The sequence below is a fragment of the Saccopteryx bilineata genome, chromosome 3 (assembly GCF_036850765.1).
Source record: "Saccopteryx bilineata isolate mSacBil1 chromosome 3, mSacBil1_pri_phased_curated, whole genome shotgun sequence".
NCBI classification, from domain to species: domain Eukaryota; kingdom Metazoa; phylum Chordata; class Mammalia; order Chiroptera; family Emballonuridae; genus Saccopteryx; species Saccopteryx bilineata.
In genome coordinates this window covers 292,057,411-292,072,855 of record NC_089492.1, presented here as the reverse complement: position 1 = coordinate 292,072,855, position 15,445 = coordinate 292,057,411, and the positions used below count along the sequence as shown (strand labels likewise).

The window sequence follows — 15,445 nt, the reverse complement described above, 5'->3', positions numbered from 1 at the left end:
TGGGAAGCAACTACAAGTTGATGCTTCTTGCTCCTCCCTAACCCCCTAAAATTAATAAAATCTTTAAAAAGACAAAAAACCAGAAGCGTGGTCCCGTCGCCCAGAAGTGTTTTTCTGTGGCCAGAGACCACATCCTGGCAAAACCAGGGCCCCGTCCCATCAGGAGGTGCCCACACCCCGAGTGCCTGAGCACAGGAACACTGCACACCTCAGGGCCTGGGGCCCAGTCTCCATCGACCTTGTTAGGCTGAAGCCCTCCAGGCCGAGGCAGGGCTCCAGCCTGTTTTTACATAGAAATATGAGACCTGCTGCACGAGGCAGCTGAAATTGCTTCTATAAACTTAGCAGATGACAGGGTTGAGGGTCAGGCCCCCCCAGGTTCTCCTGGACTTGCTGCCCCCTTGGAGTGCGCTTCTGGGGAGGGACCAGGCCCCATGCCCCACTGACCACCTAGTGAACTCCACTCACCCGTTAGGGTCATCTGGATATCTGTGCTCTCACACCCCTTCAGTTCCACCCTGTGCACCCAGCCCCCGCATCCAGGGGTGGGGTCTTAACTGTGGGGTTAGGGGGGTCTTCAAAGGGCTGAGGAGAGAGTGAAGGTCCCCAAACCTGGAGTGTGTGTGGAACTGCCCAGTGGGGACCCGACACCCACTCCCAGAGCCATCCTGCTCTCATCAGGGTGCAGAAGGATGGGGTGTAGCTGTGTTTCTGTGGGGAGGGCACAGGGGACCAGGCGGGACCCCCACAACGATGTTGGCTGGGATGCCTCCGTCAACTCAAATGCTTCCTACTAAGACACGGGCTGTGTGTGCGTGCGTGGGGCGGTGGAGGGCTCAGTATTCCCAGTGCAACAATACGGCCACCACACCTTACCTCCCAGCTCCAGCACCTGGCATTTGGGATTAATTCAGGAACAATTCGTGGGAAGCTACTTTTCCCCGCCGGGCTGGGAGGTGTAAGGGGCTCTGCTCAGCTGAGCTGCATCTCCTGGGGAACTGGGAGCCACACCCACATGGAGATGAGATGCTGGCCAGGCAGGAGAGGATCAGCAAACCAGAGACCTGGGTGTGGCCTCAGGCGGGCGCCTACCAGCAGGAGTGATGGTGTCCTGGCCAGGCGGACCACAGGCCTCCTCCAAGCTGGTCCCCTCCTGACAGACTGGGAGCAGCCCCGAGCCTGCCAGCCCACGGGCTCCATTCCCTGCTAGGCTCACGGGAAATGAGCAAAACGATCTCACGCTGCATTCACAGTGATGGCCTGGTCCACCCGCGGGGAGCGCAGAACTGGGGCTGCAGCCGTGAGCATTGGGTTTGAAGCGTGAGGGCCTGACCACAGAGCCCAGATACCCAGGGTAGGCAGCTCCCAGCTGCCTTCTCACCACTGCATGGCAACCGGCCCGCGGACGGGGTCCTGCCTGCTTTCCGGCTGAGGCCTGCTGGGCCTGGACACAGTCCTCCTGGGACGTCCTATCTCCCAGGTCCACTGCTGTCACCGATGCACTGCCCACCACTGACCACCTAGTGAACTCCACTCACCGGGCAGGCTGCTGGAGGTGTCGCCCTGGCCGTGCAATGCATCTGATGTCAGCGTCGCCTCCAGGTCTCCCGTGGGGAGCAGCGAGGTGGCTCCAGAACTGTGCAGGGCAGCTGTGGGCTCCAGTCCCCCAGAGATGGGGATCGACAATGGGTAGGTGATGCACTCAAACCCGCTGCGGAGGGAATGGCAGGCCAGGCTCAGCCTGACACCGGGGTGGGGGTGGGGTGACACCTGTCTGCGGGGGAACGAGGTCCAGGAGCCACCCCAGGGAGGAGGAGGGCCGCGGCTGCCCTCTGAGACAAGGTGGTGGGAGGAGCGGGGAGGGAGGGGGTTTCACTCTGGGACCCCCGGAGGCTTCATGCAGCCCCGGTCCCCCCTTCCTCCTTGCTAGCTCAGTGCCCACTGGGTGTCTGGATGTGCCTACTCCCCTCCCACTAGACTAGACGAAGCCCATCGTGTCTGCCAGTCACTGCTATGTCCCCAGCGCTGAGAGCGGGGGAGGGGGAGTGATGTGCGGAGGTCCCACTGGGGCAGTTCAGGGCATTCCTCCTCGAAGCTGAGGAAGGACCCCTCCCCTGCCCCATGGGTGTTGCCCATGGTCGTCATCCTTACTCACAACGGGGTCTGGATGGGCGCCTCCCTTCTGTCCTCGTCCACCTTGAAGAAGCTGACCTCTGAGTAGGCTGGGAGCTGCACGTACCTGACGCCCGCCGAGATCTTCAAAACCCGGCCGTCCTCGCCTTCCGGAGGGAGAGAGAAGCATGCTGTGCCAGGCCCAGGAGGGGCAGCCCCGGGGAGCTGGTCTCCTGTCTTGGGGCTCAGGACATGGGCACCGGGGAGGAGCATTCACAGGACAGCCCGGGCCACGGCCACCACCACGTGTGACCTGAGCTCTCTGCTCACCTCCTGGTCTTTGCTCCTCATGGCCCTCTCCTGAGCCATCGACACTGTCCCCCACTCCACCTCAGTTCTGGGTGTGAGTAGGGGTGTGAGCAGACACATGGCCTGGACTGCGCCCCTTGTTACCCACCTCCCACCCTGACCTGGAGTGGCCTGTCCCATGCGTCCACACTCCAAGGCACTCAGCACAGGGCCCGTGGACTCGAGGGCTCAGGCTCTGATGGAGGAGAGTCCATGGCAGCTGCCGACCAATGCCAGCAAGGCCTGTTGTCCAGTCTCCTGTGACTCTAAGATCTGGAAGGGACGTAGCCAGGCGAACAGGGGATGGACTTTGACTTGGAAAGAAGTGGAGCCACATATGGTGTAAAGCCAGCTGTGGTTCCATTGGTGTCTGTTTTGGGTCCAGATGGGGTCACTGGACCCCATTTGCCCTCCTGCTTCGAGCAGCCTGGAAAGACGATGGAATACAGTGAGAGGCGGCTTCAAGGTCCTGGGCAGCAGCAAGAGCCAGGGGCCCTGAGAGGTGCCAGCAACTCATGCAGCATGCGGCGTGCACTGTGCAGCCTGTGCTGCCCGGCCACTGTCTCGGAGGACGTGGGTGCCGAGGGGGCACGTGGGTGAGGATGCCCTCGGGTGAGGACACAGTGAAAGCGAATGTGTAAACCCAAGACATTTCCCAACAAACGAAAGCTGGAAGGATCTGTCACAGAAAACCTGTGTGACCAGAAACGTCACAGGCTGAGCCCCTCAGGCAGAAGGAGTGTCCTTGTCATAACAGGAGTCTGGAAGGGACAGGCAGAACCAAAAAGGGCAGCGACATGGCTACATAGGTGAGAGTTCCCTCTCTGCTGGTTAAACACTCTTGAAAAGGTGAACAGCCGTTTGAATAGGAGTAACAGCAATGGCGTCATGAAGTTTATTAGATACACAAACGTCAAGTGTATGAAGACAACAGTGTGGATGGAGACTGAGAGTGAACAGGAAGGAATGTCCTGTTGTAGCTCCCCGGCCAAGGAAGTGCGGTACTGCCTGGAAGGGGACTGTAGGTTAAAGACGTGTATTATAGACCTAAGCCCCCAGAAGAACAGAACCAAGGCTGAAAGATACTAGCCGATACTGAAAGATACTACAGGGGAGATAAAATGAAATCATAAAAAGTACTCAATAAAAAAAAAAAGATAGGAATCAAGTATAAAGGGGAAAAAACCACTGAGGGAGATGGAAAACAAATAGTAAGATGGTAAAAGCTTGAATTTGTCCTGCCAATAATTATATTACATGCGAACAGTATAAACACATCCAGTGAAAGACAGAGATGGCTAGATTGGATAAAAAAAAAGAAAGCAAAACCCAACTCTTTGCCACCTACAAGTGGCACACTTTATTTATTTATTTATTTATAGATTTTATTTATTTTTAGAGAGGAGAGAGAGAAGAGAGAGAGAGAAGGAAGAGGGGGAGGAGCAGGAAGCATCAACTCCCATATGTCCCATGACTGGGAAAGCCCAGGCTTTTGAACTAGTGATCTCAGTGTCCCAGGTCGATGCTTTATCCACTGTGCCACCACAGGTTAGACACAACACACTTATTCTGTAAAAATCTAACTGACTCCTGGGTCCAATAAGAAATCAGAAAGTAGGCCTGACTAGGTGGTGGCACAGTGAATAGAGTGTCGGAATGGGATGCGGAGCACCCAGGTTTGAGACCCCGAGGTTGCCAGCTTGAGCGCTGGCTCACCTGGCTTGAGCAAAAAGCTCACCAGCTTGGACTCAAGGTCGCTGGCTCGAGCAAGGGGTTACTGCTGAAGGCCTGTGGTCAAGGCACATATGAGAAAGCAATCAATTAACAACTAAGGTGTCACAACAAAAAACTGATGATTGATGCTTCTCATTTCTCTCTGTTCCTGTCTGTCTGTCCCTATCTATCCCCCTCTCTGACTCTCTCTCTGTCCCTATTAAAAAAGAAAAAAAAGAAATCAGAAAGTATTTTGAATTGAATGAAAATAAAAGCACAAAATAGGAAACTTGTAGGATGCAGCTAAAGCCGTGCCCAGAGGGAAATTTATAGCAACAAGTCCCTATACGAGAAAAGCTCTGAAATGTCTTTAGTTTCTTTTTACCTTAAGAATTAGAAAAGGACATTCAATTACACCAAAAATAAGGAAAAGCAAAGAATTAATAAGAGCAAAATAGGAATTAATAAAGTAGACAACAGAAAACACAGAGTCGGTTGTTTATCAGTGAAACTTATCCTCTCTAGCCCAACTAGTTGGGACAAGGAGAAAGAAGACACAGTAATCCACGTTGGGAACAAGAGAGATGACATCATGGTGTTAAAAGCAGAATGGGCATAAACAGGCTTATGCAATAAGTCTGGCAATTTAGATGAAATGGACAATACTCAAGAAGAAAGAGATGACCGGAATGGCCCTGAATGTCACAGACCATGTGCAACGCCTGCCACTCGACATCCTCCGGACAGTGCCTTTGGAGAACACAGCAAGGCGGGGCGCGGAGTCAGCTTTGTGCTGTCTGTGGGACGGGAAACCCTGGGTCACTCAGGAAAACACTTGGGCAGTTTCTCCAAAGTTTAAACCAGAATCTATTCTCTTTTCTTTTTCTTTTTTTCTTTTCTGAAGCCAGAAACAGGGAGAGACAGTCAGACAGACTCCCGCATGAGCCCGACCGGGATCCACCTGGCACGCCCACCAGGGGCGAAGCTCTGCCCACCAGGGGGCGATGCTCTGCCCCTCCGGGGCGTCGCTCTGCCGGACCAGAGCCACTCTAGCGCCTGGGGCAGAGGCTGAGGAGCCATCCCCAGGGCCCGGGCCATCTTTGCTCCAATGGAGCCTTGGCTGCGGGATGGGAAGAGAGAGACAGAGAGGAAGGGGGGGGGGGGTAGAGAAGCAAATGGGCGCTTCTCCTATATGCCCTGGCCGGGAATCGAACCCGGGTCCCCCGCACGCCAGGCCGACGCTCTTACCGCTGAGCCAACCAGCCAGGGCCTAAACCAGAATCTACTGTGCACTCCAGCGACCCTTACCACAGGTGTGTGAATGAAAGCACACATGCACACACAGGCTTGGACAGAAGCACTCACAGCCACCAAATAGTGTGGGTAAGTCAGCGGTCCGTCACAGGGGAGGGGTGAGTGGCCAGTGTGCTGTGTGAATGTGACCACACAGTGAAAACTGCTGGGCAATGCGGTGATCCCCTGGGCGCAGCAGAGCAGAAGACACCCCGCACAACTCACAGGGAATGCCCAGAGGGGCAAATCTATGGAGAGAGGGGGATGGGCTCCTGGCTGCGTGGACTGAGGGTGGCTGGGCTGCAAGCTATGGGAGGGGTCTCTCTGGGTGAAGGGAATGCCCTAAGCCAGCACTGGTGTGGTGACGGCTGTCCGACTGCAAACTTACTAAAAATCACGGACTCACTAACACAGGCAGATTTCACGTTCTGTAAATGATACCAGAATCAAGTTGTTACAATACACCCATTGCGACTAAATATATATGAGGTGTGCTATGCATTGTGGCATCCTAATTAGAACTTGTTGAGCTGAGCAAGTCCATGTACTTAGGGATTGCAAGTGTTTATGAATGGCAGTCTTGCCCCTAGTGGTGTCTCTGGTGATGGGTGGGGCCTCCCTGCGAGGCACTGGCTCTTCCAGGTGGGAAGGGCCGTGGGAAGTCGAGGTGTCCTTCCTCTGCGTCACTGAGGCTGACTGGGTCCTTTACAAGAGCAGCCTAGACAGATGGAGCTCTGTCCTTGTTTGATTACCCCAGAGGACGAGGACCTCTCCACTGGCCAGGCTGAGCCTGGCCTTTGCAGACCATAAAACACTGCAGTCATCATCCTCTCGTCTGTGAGGTGTGTGATGACCACGGGCACACAAAAGCGCACTTGTGTGCACGGGGGCCTGCAGAGCACACGTGCTCACAGTACGCTCATGCAAGACATGCTTGCACACACGTGGCTTCTTGCTTGAGGACCTGATACCTGTTCATCTTTCCGGAAAGGTCACCTGGGGACACTTACTTTCGGCCACTGCCCCGTTGTCCTGCTGCAGCTGAATGCTCAGCGTGAAGGCAGAGCCATGGGTCACATCCATCACCTCCGGGCCCAAAATCACGGTCTTTACGGCTTGTTCTGGGAGAGAGTGGAGGCGTCATGTTGGGACTGGGTGCTTCCCACCCACCTGCGCCAAGGCTAGAGCCACAGCTGGGGGTCCTGCAGCCGGACAAGCCCTCTCCCTAGTGAGTGGGACACCCCTGGGAGGGGGCACAGGGTTGCAACGGCTGAACGTCCCCCAACCAGCCACCTCCCTGAGAAGTGACCCAGGCGGCCACCAAGGACTAAGACTGTGATGCTGCTCTGAGGGTTGGCAGATGGTTCCAGAACTGACCTGAATGCATTACATGGGGCACAGAGTGTCTGCCGAAGGTTGAGTGGGAGATGGGGAGTGGGGAGGAGCTAGCCACTGCACAGTCAGGATCACCCATGCTGGACTGTCCCGCATGTCCCCCCTCCTCCTGTCAGATTCAGGCCTGCATCCCCTGAGTCTGAGTCAGCGGCCTGGGCCGGCCCCCTGCACTAGGCCCCCAGGAGTGATGGCCTCACTCACAGCACAGTGGGGCTTTCCTGACAAGAGCTGGCAGAGTACAGCTGAGAGCTGGCAGAGCTCTGTGAGCGCCAGGCTGGCCAGGAGGAGGCCCCGCCGGAGCCAGTACAGGGTCGCAGGGGCTGCTGGGCCTCCCTGGACAGTGGGGCAGCCCTGCTCTGTTCTGGAGGGATTCCAGGCACGCGCAGTCAGATAATGCCAGAGCCCACCCTGGCTTGGGAATGCCGGCGGCTGGCCAGCCTGAGACCCTCAGGGAGAAGTGTGGCCACACCACACCCAGGGATTCCAACAAGACCCCAAATCTGGGGTGGGTGGGACCTGGATTCCTTCTCAAGGTGATGTTACTAAGAGGCTCCTGGTGGACCCAGGAACCTGCCTGAGGCTGGGGGCTGGGAAGAATCCAGGACCTCCTCTGGGAGGCTCCACCTAAGGGAGGAGTGCTGGGCTCAGCCCCTGACCCTGGCTGTGGGGTGGCCCTGCAGCCCCAGAGATGTACCCTGGGTACCAGGACCGTGGCCCTTGCTGTGGAGCCCACCTGGCTCAGCAGGCGCCCACATGGGCTGAGGCAGTTGTTATTGGCACCCTTTGGCCTCTCCCTGCCCAGGGTTCCAGGACCCCCAAGGTTCTGGGTGGCACCCTCATCCTGGAGTCTAACAAGGTAGGGGGGGCACTTCAATGCTCAGGCAGCAACATGGGAGGGGGAGCCAGCCCCCCAAACAAAGTCCCTGAAGGCCTCTGGCTGCCTGTGCTAACGTCACAGTGCAGAGAGCTCAGGTCAGTCTACGGCCATACCACCCTGAACGTGTCCGATCTCGTCTAATCTTGGAAGCTAAGCAGGGTCAGGCCTGGTTAGTACTTGGATGGGAGAGCTCAGGTCAGGGGCCGACAGAGGCTGTGAGGGGATGCAGATGCACAGGCCCCAGGGATGGCAGCCCCCATGGTTGGGAAAGGCTGATGTTGGGAGGCCCCACCCATAGCAGGCCCCTTGGGTCCAAAGTCTGACTGGGGCTCCTGCAGGTCACAAGCCCTTTAGATTCCATGTCTTCCTAGCCCCCGCCTCTTGGCCCAGCACCTCCTGTGTGACGGCCCAGGGCTACCTGAGAAAACGCAGGAAGCCCAGACGTGACCCTACAAGGCCCAGGGAAAGGCGGCGGGGGGTGCACACCTACCCACTGGGTGGCCATTGATCCACATCCCGCGGTAGACGACCCCAGAGCAGTGGGCCATAGTGCCCAGGCCACTGAAGACATCGCTGTGCCACTGTCCCTGCAGAGAGAGCAACGGCTCAGGCTCAGGCAGGCTCTGCGAGCAGTCTGGGGTGGGTGACACCAGGGGGCAGCCTCTGTCCCTTTCTCCACAGGGTTCCCAGGGGTCCCAGGGGACCAAAGGCCGCTGGAAACAAGCTGTCCCAAGGGCGAGGAGTTACCCTGCGTTTGAACACGCGGTCCAGTGTGCTGTGCAAGACGTGCTGCTTTTGAGTTTTACGGAGGCAGGAAGTTTGGGAACAATGGCGTGCACAGAAAGCACAAGCACAACACTGGCTCAGGAGGGCACACTTCTCAGCACAAAAGTCCTTTTAATAAAAGATGCTGCGCTTGTGCCGAACGCGGCGAAGCAGGCCGCGTCTCCACGCAGCTGCGTGGGGCTGCGGCCTTGAGAGCATTTGTTCCCAGATAATAATGAAAAGGCCAATTAGAAACAGTGTGAACTGACAGAGCCCGGTGCCCCGAGACACTGGCTCACGGCGCCCCCTGAGCTGCTGCCTCCCTCACCCTGTGATAAGCCCCTCTTTCTCGACCGCACACACAACCAGGCAGGAAATCATGTGGAATAGCGGGGAAATGATCTCTGTGGAAAATTTCAAGATCACAATGGTGTATTTATTTGACTGTGAATTACTCCTATTAGGAGAAAATGTAGCCAACAGCATGTTTGGTTCTATTCACTCTTCTGCAGAAGCTAACTGCACCCCGATTCCAACCCTGCTCTTCAAGGGGGCCCCAGGACACCCGGCAGCTGAGCCTGGGGAGGAGGGTGGCAGTCAGAGACCCAGTTGGGGGCGCTGCCCACAGGGCGCCCTGGGTCTCCATGGGAGCCGCAGGCTCGGTTGGAAATGAAGGGAGGGAGTGCAGCTGAGCTTGGGCTCTGGCTCCTGGCGCCCCGACTCCTCTCACGGTCTGGGAGGGGCTAGTGCAAATGGGCCTGCGGGACTGGTCCCTGCAGGTTGCAGCCCTGGGAAGCTCAGACACCCCCAAACCTGGGAAAAGTGCTTCCCACGGCTGTTTGAAACAGGCTGTCACTGCACACGAGGGCCTGGGCAGCTAGACCATGTCAAGAGAAGACGGGAACAGGCACCTCCAACTCCAGCCCAGGCCCTAAGCTGGGCACGGACAGCTGGCAGCCTGCTGGTCATGCTCATGGCTTCTGTGGAGTCCAGGCTGCCGGTTTTGAGTGCCAGATGGGCAGAGGTATGGCTGCCCCCACGGCAGGCCTGGCTGCCCTGGAGGGGCAGGGAGCAGGGTCAGCCCTGGTGCCTCCTGAGCCCGCACACTGCTGTGTCTGGGATGCTCAGTGCCACATGCGCTGGCATCGCAGGGCGTTCATCTACGTCCACTAAGACGAGGCTCATGTCTGCAGGCCACAGGCCAGACCAAGGTGGAGGAGGGGCTCCGTGGTATGTCACTCAGACCCCGGGACCTGCAGCCAACCCCCTGGGTTCTGGGCTACCCTTCATGGCCGGCGGGGGGAGGGGAACCCACCCAGCAGGCACAGGAGGATGGCCCAGGGCCACCAGTTGCCGTCCCTGGTGCCAGCATAGCTTCCAGCAGCATCTGTGGGTCCTCAGGACAACCAGGACGGGTGCTGTGCCCACTGGGGCCATGTGTGCCCATCTGAGTGTGGGTGCGGCAGGGGCTGTCCCTGAGTTGGGGTGGGGACAGGCTTCGGCGGGCATGGCACCAAGTTCCTGTTTGTGTGCTGGGAGGAGAGGGTGACTCTCACTGCTGCAGAAGCTGCTGGACACTTTCCTGAATCCTGGACGCCCTCCGGACACCACCCTGCACCTGATAAATTGTCAGCTTTGACTCATGGCCCGTCACATGCAGCCCCGTGTGAGTCAAAGTGAGCTCATCACCCCAACTTTCACTAGAAGTTCACGCTCTTTCCTGAGACTTTGGGTTTCGTGCTGGGACTTGGGACGCAGAAAGCACAGTGGCTCAGTCCTCGGCCTGGGCCCGAGGGCCACCGCACAGCCTCACCCGACTCCCTGGCCTGAGATGATGAGGACTTTCTCTGAGGCCATGGGCTCGCAGGTTGGCTGGCCTGAGGCCAGGTCACATGAAGATATGGCCTGGTCACCTGCCTAGGCCCTGCAACTGTCCAGGGGCTGGGGTCTTCAGGTTCAGAGCAGCATGCTGGTGGCACAGGTGGGGGCCCTTACCCGTCCACTTCCACAGGCATGTCTCAGATATCAGCAGTGTCTGTGGTGTGTCCATGATCCTGGCTCTACATCCCTTAGATTTCAGAGTGCGAACGGATGAGTTTTGCTGTTTGTTGCAAACAACTGCCGTGATGCGTCTGGCATGACCTTACTGATGGCAAACCCCACAGGAAAAACAGGGTTGGGCACTGGTCCCACGGTGACCGTACAGCCCAGACCCCTCTTCCTAGGGACGCTTGAACTGGCCCAGATGCTTCTCAGTCCTGTGCTCAATGTGCCCCTGGGACAAGGCCCCACATTCCTAGACTGGGGCCTCCTGGCCCGAGGATGGTGACATGGGGACACAGAAGCCCCTGGCATTTCTGCGGCCAAGCAGGTGAGGAGCAGGAGGCTGGGAGGCCGGGCAGGTGAAGACGCGCAGAAGGCCACCACCTGCTTGGAGCGCTGAGCAGGTGCACCACCCAGCAGGCCTACCTCTAGGAAAAGCCAAAGCGGAAACGTGGCCAACGTACACGCACACGGAGCCAGCAGCTGCCAGCGGGGACCCTAGTGCAGCCACACCAGCTCCTGGTTCTCCCCAGCTCAGCCCGCCTCCCCTACTGGATGGCTGTGGGCCCCGCAGGCACACATCAGTTCCCAGCTCCACTGTGCCAAGAGGCTGCCCTGTGTCTAGGGGAGTCACCAAGTTATAGCCATATCTTCAGGAGGAGCTGGTGAGCTCACTGCCACGGCCAACACCAGGCACGCACATCCTGGCCCCTCAGAGGTGGAGGCAGGGTGGGAGGTCCCATGTGCTGTGCACCAGCAAACTGGGGTGGACTTGCACATTAACCATCACAGGGGGCCAGAGGCAGGGGGCACTCTCGGGCCCCAAGACAAACGGGTTATGGCCAGGCCATGGGCTGTCATGCCAGACCCTGTGGTTCCCATCACTAGAGGAGGGGAGACGCTCAACTTGGAGCACGTTGGATTTATTTATTTTTTCTTTTTTTTCAGGGACAGAGAGTCAGAGAGAGGGATAGACAGACAGGAATGGAGAGAGATGAGAAGCATCAATCATCAGTTTTTCGTGGCGACACCTTAGTTGTTCATTGATTGCTTTCTCATATGTGCCTTAACCGTGGGCCTTCAGCAGACCAAGTAACCCCTTGCTCGAGCCAGCGACCTTGGGTCCAAGCTGGTGAGCGTTTTGCTCAAACCAGGTAAACCTGCACTCAAGCTGACAACCTCGGGGTCTCGAACCTGGGTCCTCCGCATCCCAGTCCAACGTTCTATCCACTGCACCAGTGCCCGGTCAGGCTGGATTTATTTTCTGACGGAAGATGATACAACGTTTATTTTCAGAAATAAGTCTTTTCGAGGACTCGTTTTCTGAAGGTTCGTTACAAAGCTCTGTGTCGAGGAATCCTGGTGACCGACCTGGCAGCAGAGATGGTTTTGCGAACAGCCTGCCCACTGCTGGGAGAATGGGTCACCCAGCTCCATGTGTCCTGAGCATTTTCCGGGAATGGCTTATTACAGGCTGTGCTCACATCAGTGGTGGCTGAGGGAGCACCACGCACTGACGGTTCTCTGGACTTTTCAGAAAGTGAAATGATCTGGACAGTAAAGAACATGCAGAGCGCTGGTGCGTCTGTGGTGTGGGCACCCATGGGGCAGGAGGGTGCGGGTGGAGGCTGCCAGCCCGCTTTGGAGCACATCCCTCTGGTGCAAGAATCCCACATGGCCTGGCCGTGATGCGCTATGAGCACGTGCACCCGAGGACAGCAGCAGGCGTGCTGGTGGCCTGGCCAAGGGAGATGTCAAAGGAGCACAGGGGGCCCCACAGGAGGGTCCCGCTGCTGACCACGGTGAGCACATGGGACACCAGCAGTGTGCACGGTGAGATGGATGGTGCGGCTGCCGGAGGAACTGCACGGCGGTGCCTCAGAACTTAATCACAGAGTGACCCGGGGTCCAGCGGCTCCACATAGCACACGCCCCAGAGGCACTGGAAGCAGGGTCTCAAAGGGACAACTGCTCACCCACGTTCACAGCAGCACCTCGCACTCACCCAGAGGTAAAACAACCCAGTGTTCACGGGTGGATGATGGACAAACACGTCACACACACACACAGAGGAATATTATTAATCCTTTAAAAGGAAAGAAGCTGACACCTGCTACGTGGATGGACCTGGAGGACAAACAAAACAAAACAAAACAAAAAAAGAATGAGCTCAGGTAGCCTAGGCACTGAGGAGAGCTCCATGGCTTCCACCTCAGGCACTCGAATGGCTTGGGTTGCAATGGAGCAACGCCCCTGGTGAGCATGCTGTGACAAACCAGAGAAGGATGAATGCTGTGTGACCCACTCATAGGGACCCCTGGAGGGGTCAGATTCACAGAGAGGAAGTAGACGGTGGTGTGGGGCTGGCGGAGGGGTTGTTGGGGGAGGGAGGCTATTGGGAACTTAGCGTCAGTTGAGGAAGATGGAAAGTCACAGAGATGGCAGAGGTGACGGGTGTACGACAACTTGAGGGTTTAAGGCTACTGAGCTGTGCACCCAATGATGCAAACGGCAACTGTTATGTGATGTGTGTTTTACAATAAAAGTTTTAAGACAGGGCTGTCTGTGTAGGGAAAGCCCAGGGGACAGCTGCCTCCTTGGGGACACATACTTCGGGTGTAACAGTCGACTCCCTCTGGTGACTCTAGGCTTGGGGGACACTTCACGCCCGGAGATCAGGGTTGGGCCTAGGAAGTGTCCCCACAGCACAGAGATGCCGGTGCTGGGACTGCTGTCGCCTGAGCCCATGGAGCTAAGCTCAAGATCTGCCGCACAACCAGGCTGCAACAGACGGGGGGTTGCTTTCCTGCACAGTGATGCCCTGGGAATGGACCTGGCAGGGCACATGTGAGCGGTCCCGGGCCGGCCTTTCTTGACTCGCCTTGAGTTAATTCTTTTTTTTTTTTTGTATTTTTCTGAACTGAGAAGTGGGGAGGCAGACAGACTCCTACATGCACCCGACCGGGATCCACCCAGCATGCTCACCAGGGGGGTTGCTCCATTGTAACCCAAGCCATTCTAGTGCCTGAGGTGGAGGCCATGGAGCTCTCCTCAGTCCCTGGGCTACCTGAGTTCATTCTTTTTTTTTTTTTTGTATTTTTCTGAAGCTGGAAACGGGGAGAGACTTCCACATGCGCCCGACAGGGATCCACCCGGCACGCCCACCAGGGGGCGATGCTCTGCCCCTCCGGGGCGTCGCTCTGTTGCGACCAGAGCCACTCTAGCGCCTGGGGCAGAGGCCAAGGAGCCATCCCCAGCGCCCAGGCCATCTTTGCTCCAATGGAGCCTCGGCTGCGGGAGGGGAAGAGAGAGACAGAGAGGAAGGAGAGGGGGAGGGGTAGAGAAGCAGATGGGCGCTTCTCCTGTGTGCCCTGGCCGGGAATCGAACCCAGAACTTCTGCACACCAGGCCGACGTTCTACCACTGAGCCAACCGGCCAGGGCCCTGAGTTCATTCTTAAAAGGCACTGGGGGCCTGATGAATTCAGTGACTGACCCAGCGCCGGCCCTCTCTCTGGACCTATGTGCCAGGCTTGCAGCTCCTGGTCACTGTGTGTGCTGCTGGTAACAGCAGCTGCTTCAGTCCCCGCCATGGCTTGCTGACGGGGACCCGCGTGCCTGTGACTGAGGCCTGGGGCTGCCCACACAGGACACTGGCTGGGCCCCCAACATGACCCAGGCCTCTGGTGGTAGCCAGGCTGCCCGTGGCCCGCTGCCCATGAGGCTCCGAGTGGCAGGGATGTCGCTGAGCAGTGAGGAATGCAGGCAGGCAGTGTGCATCCTGGGTGAATGTGACCAGCTTCTGCATCTGGAGGGACATGTGCTCATCCAAAAGGTGCTTGCTAATGACACCGCCACGTTCCTTGAGGGCCTGTGGGATCCCGGGTCTGTGGGCTGGGCCAGCACGGCCAATGACATTGAGGGAACCACTGTCCAAGCAGATGCCTCTTTTTCACCCTCCTGACAAAGCTGCAGCCCACATGCAGTCCCTGCAGAGCTTAGAGCTGCTGGCAGCTAGTGGGGCTGGACTGCCCCCTGGTGGCAAGTGGGCAGCAGGCAGGCACCCCACAACCCTGGCATGTGCAGGAGGAGCCTGTCCCTCGTCCCAGCCCCTCTTGGTTGAGCCATGGTTCGCAGGGGAGACCTGAGTGGGTGCCAACAGTTCCCAGACCATGGATGCCCAGTAGGCGTCCATGACCCACGTGAGGCCCTGGGGCAGGCTGGGGGCTGAGGGACAGACCAGCTTCTGAGGACAAAGCCCCGAGGAGCTGCCGGTCTGCACCCCCACCCTGACTGCATCCCAGCTGTGCCCATGGCCCCAGGCCTGGAGGTGGGGTGGGAGCCAGGGCTCCAGGCAGCTCTGCCACTCACTCTGTTTTACAAGGTCTCCTCTGTGCCTCAGTTTCCTTGTCTATAGACTGGGGATGGGCCCCCTTCAGGGCAGCTGGGAGATTTGTGCCTGGACAGCATGGAGAGCTGAGGATGTGAAGCCTGACACCACATGTGACCGACTCTAGAGGTGCACCCTCAACCCTTGACCCACAGCCAGCCCAGCCCGCCGAGTGGTATGGACACTTACAGGGTGACTCCAGGACAGTGGGGGATGGGAGGAGGATGCAGGGAAGTCCTGCCTAGGTCTCCCTGCGACGCCCTTGCAGCTCCGGGGTTTGTGGCGCCCGTGGTGAGCCCCAAGGCTGGTACCACGAGGCTTATGACATCCCCTCAGACAGTGGAAATGGAGCTTTTGTGGATCACAGTAACACTTGCAAACAAGTTCAGGTGCAAACCACCATGCACACCTGCCCAGGCGTGCAGGGCGGGTCCTGCCATCCCAGGAGTAGCTGGTGGGGGTTCCCCCACTGGGCTCATGTCTCACAGCAGGAGACTCAGACGCTGCCGG

General features: G+C 57.8%; 1 protein-coding gene across 3 annotated transcripts in view; it reads right to left on the bottom strand.

Annotated features, from left to right (window-relative positions):
• Positions 1-15,445, bottom strand: part of MORN1 (MORN repeat containing 1) — a 41,490-nt gene that overhangs the window by 20,987 nt on the left and 5,058 nt on the right. For all 3 annotated transcript variants that reach the window (XM_066270654.1, XM_066270655.1, XM_066270656.1), the window contains exons 7-10: positions 8,229-8,325; positions 6,477-6,587; positions 2,156-2,279; positions 1,539-1,711 (exon numbers count right to left, since the gene is read on the bottom strand). In XM_066270654.1, the coding sequence (XP_066126751.1) occupies positions 1,539-1,711; positions 2,156-2,279; positions 6,477-6,587; positions 8,229-8,325 (505 nt within the window). The remainder of the gene's footprint in view (positions 1-1,538; positions 1,712-2,155; positions 2,280-6,476; positions 6,588-8,228; positions 8,326-15,445) is intronic.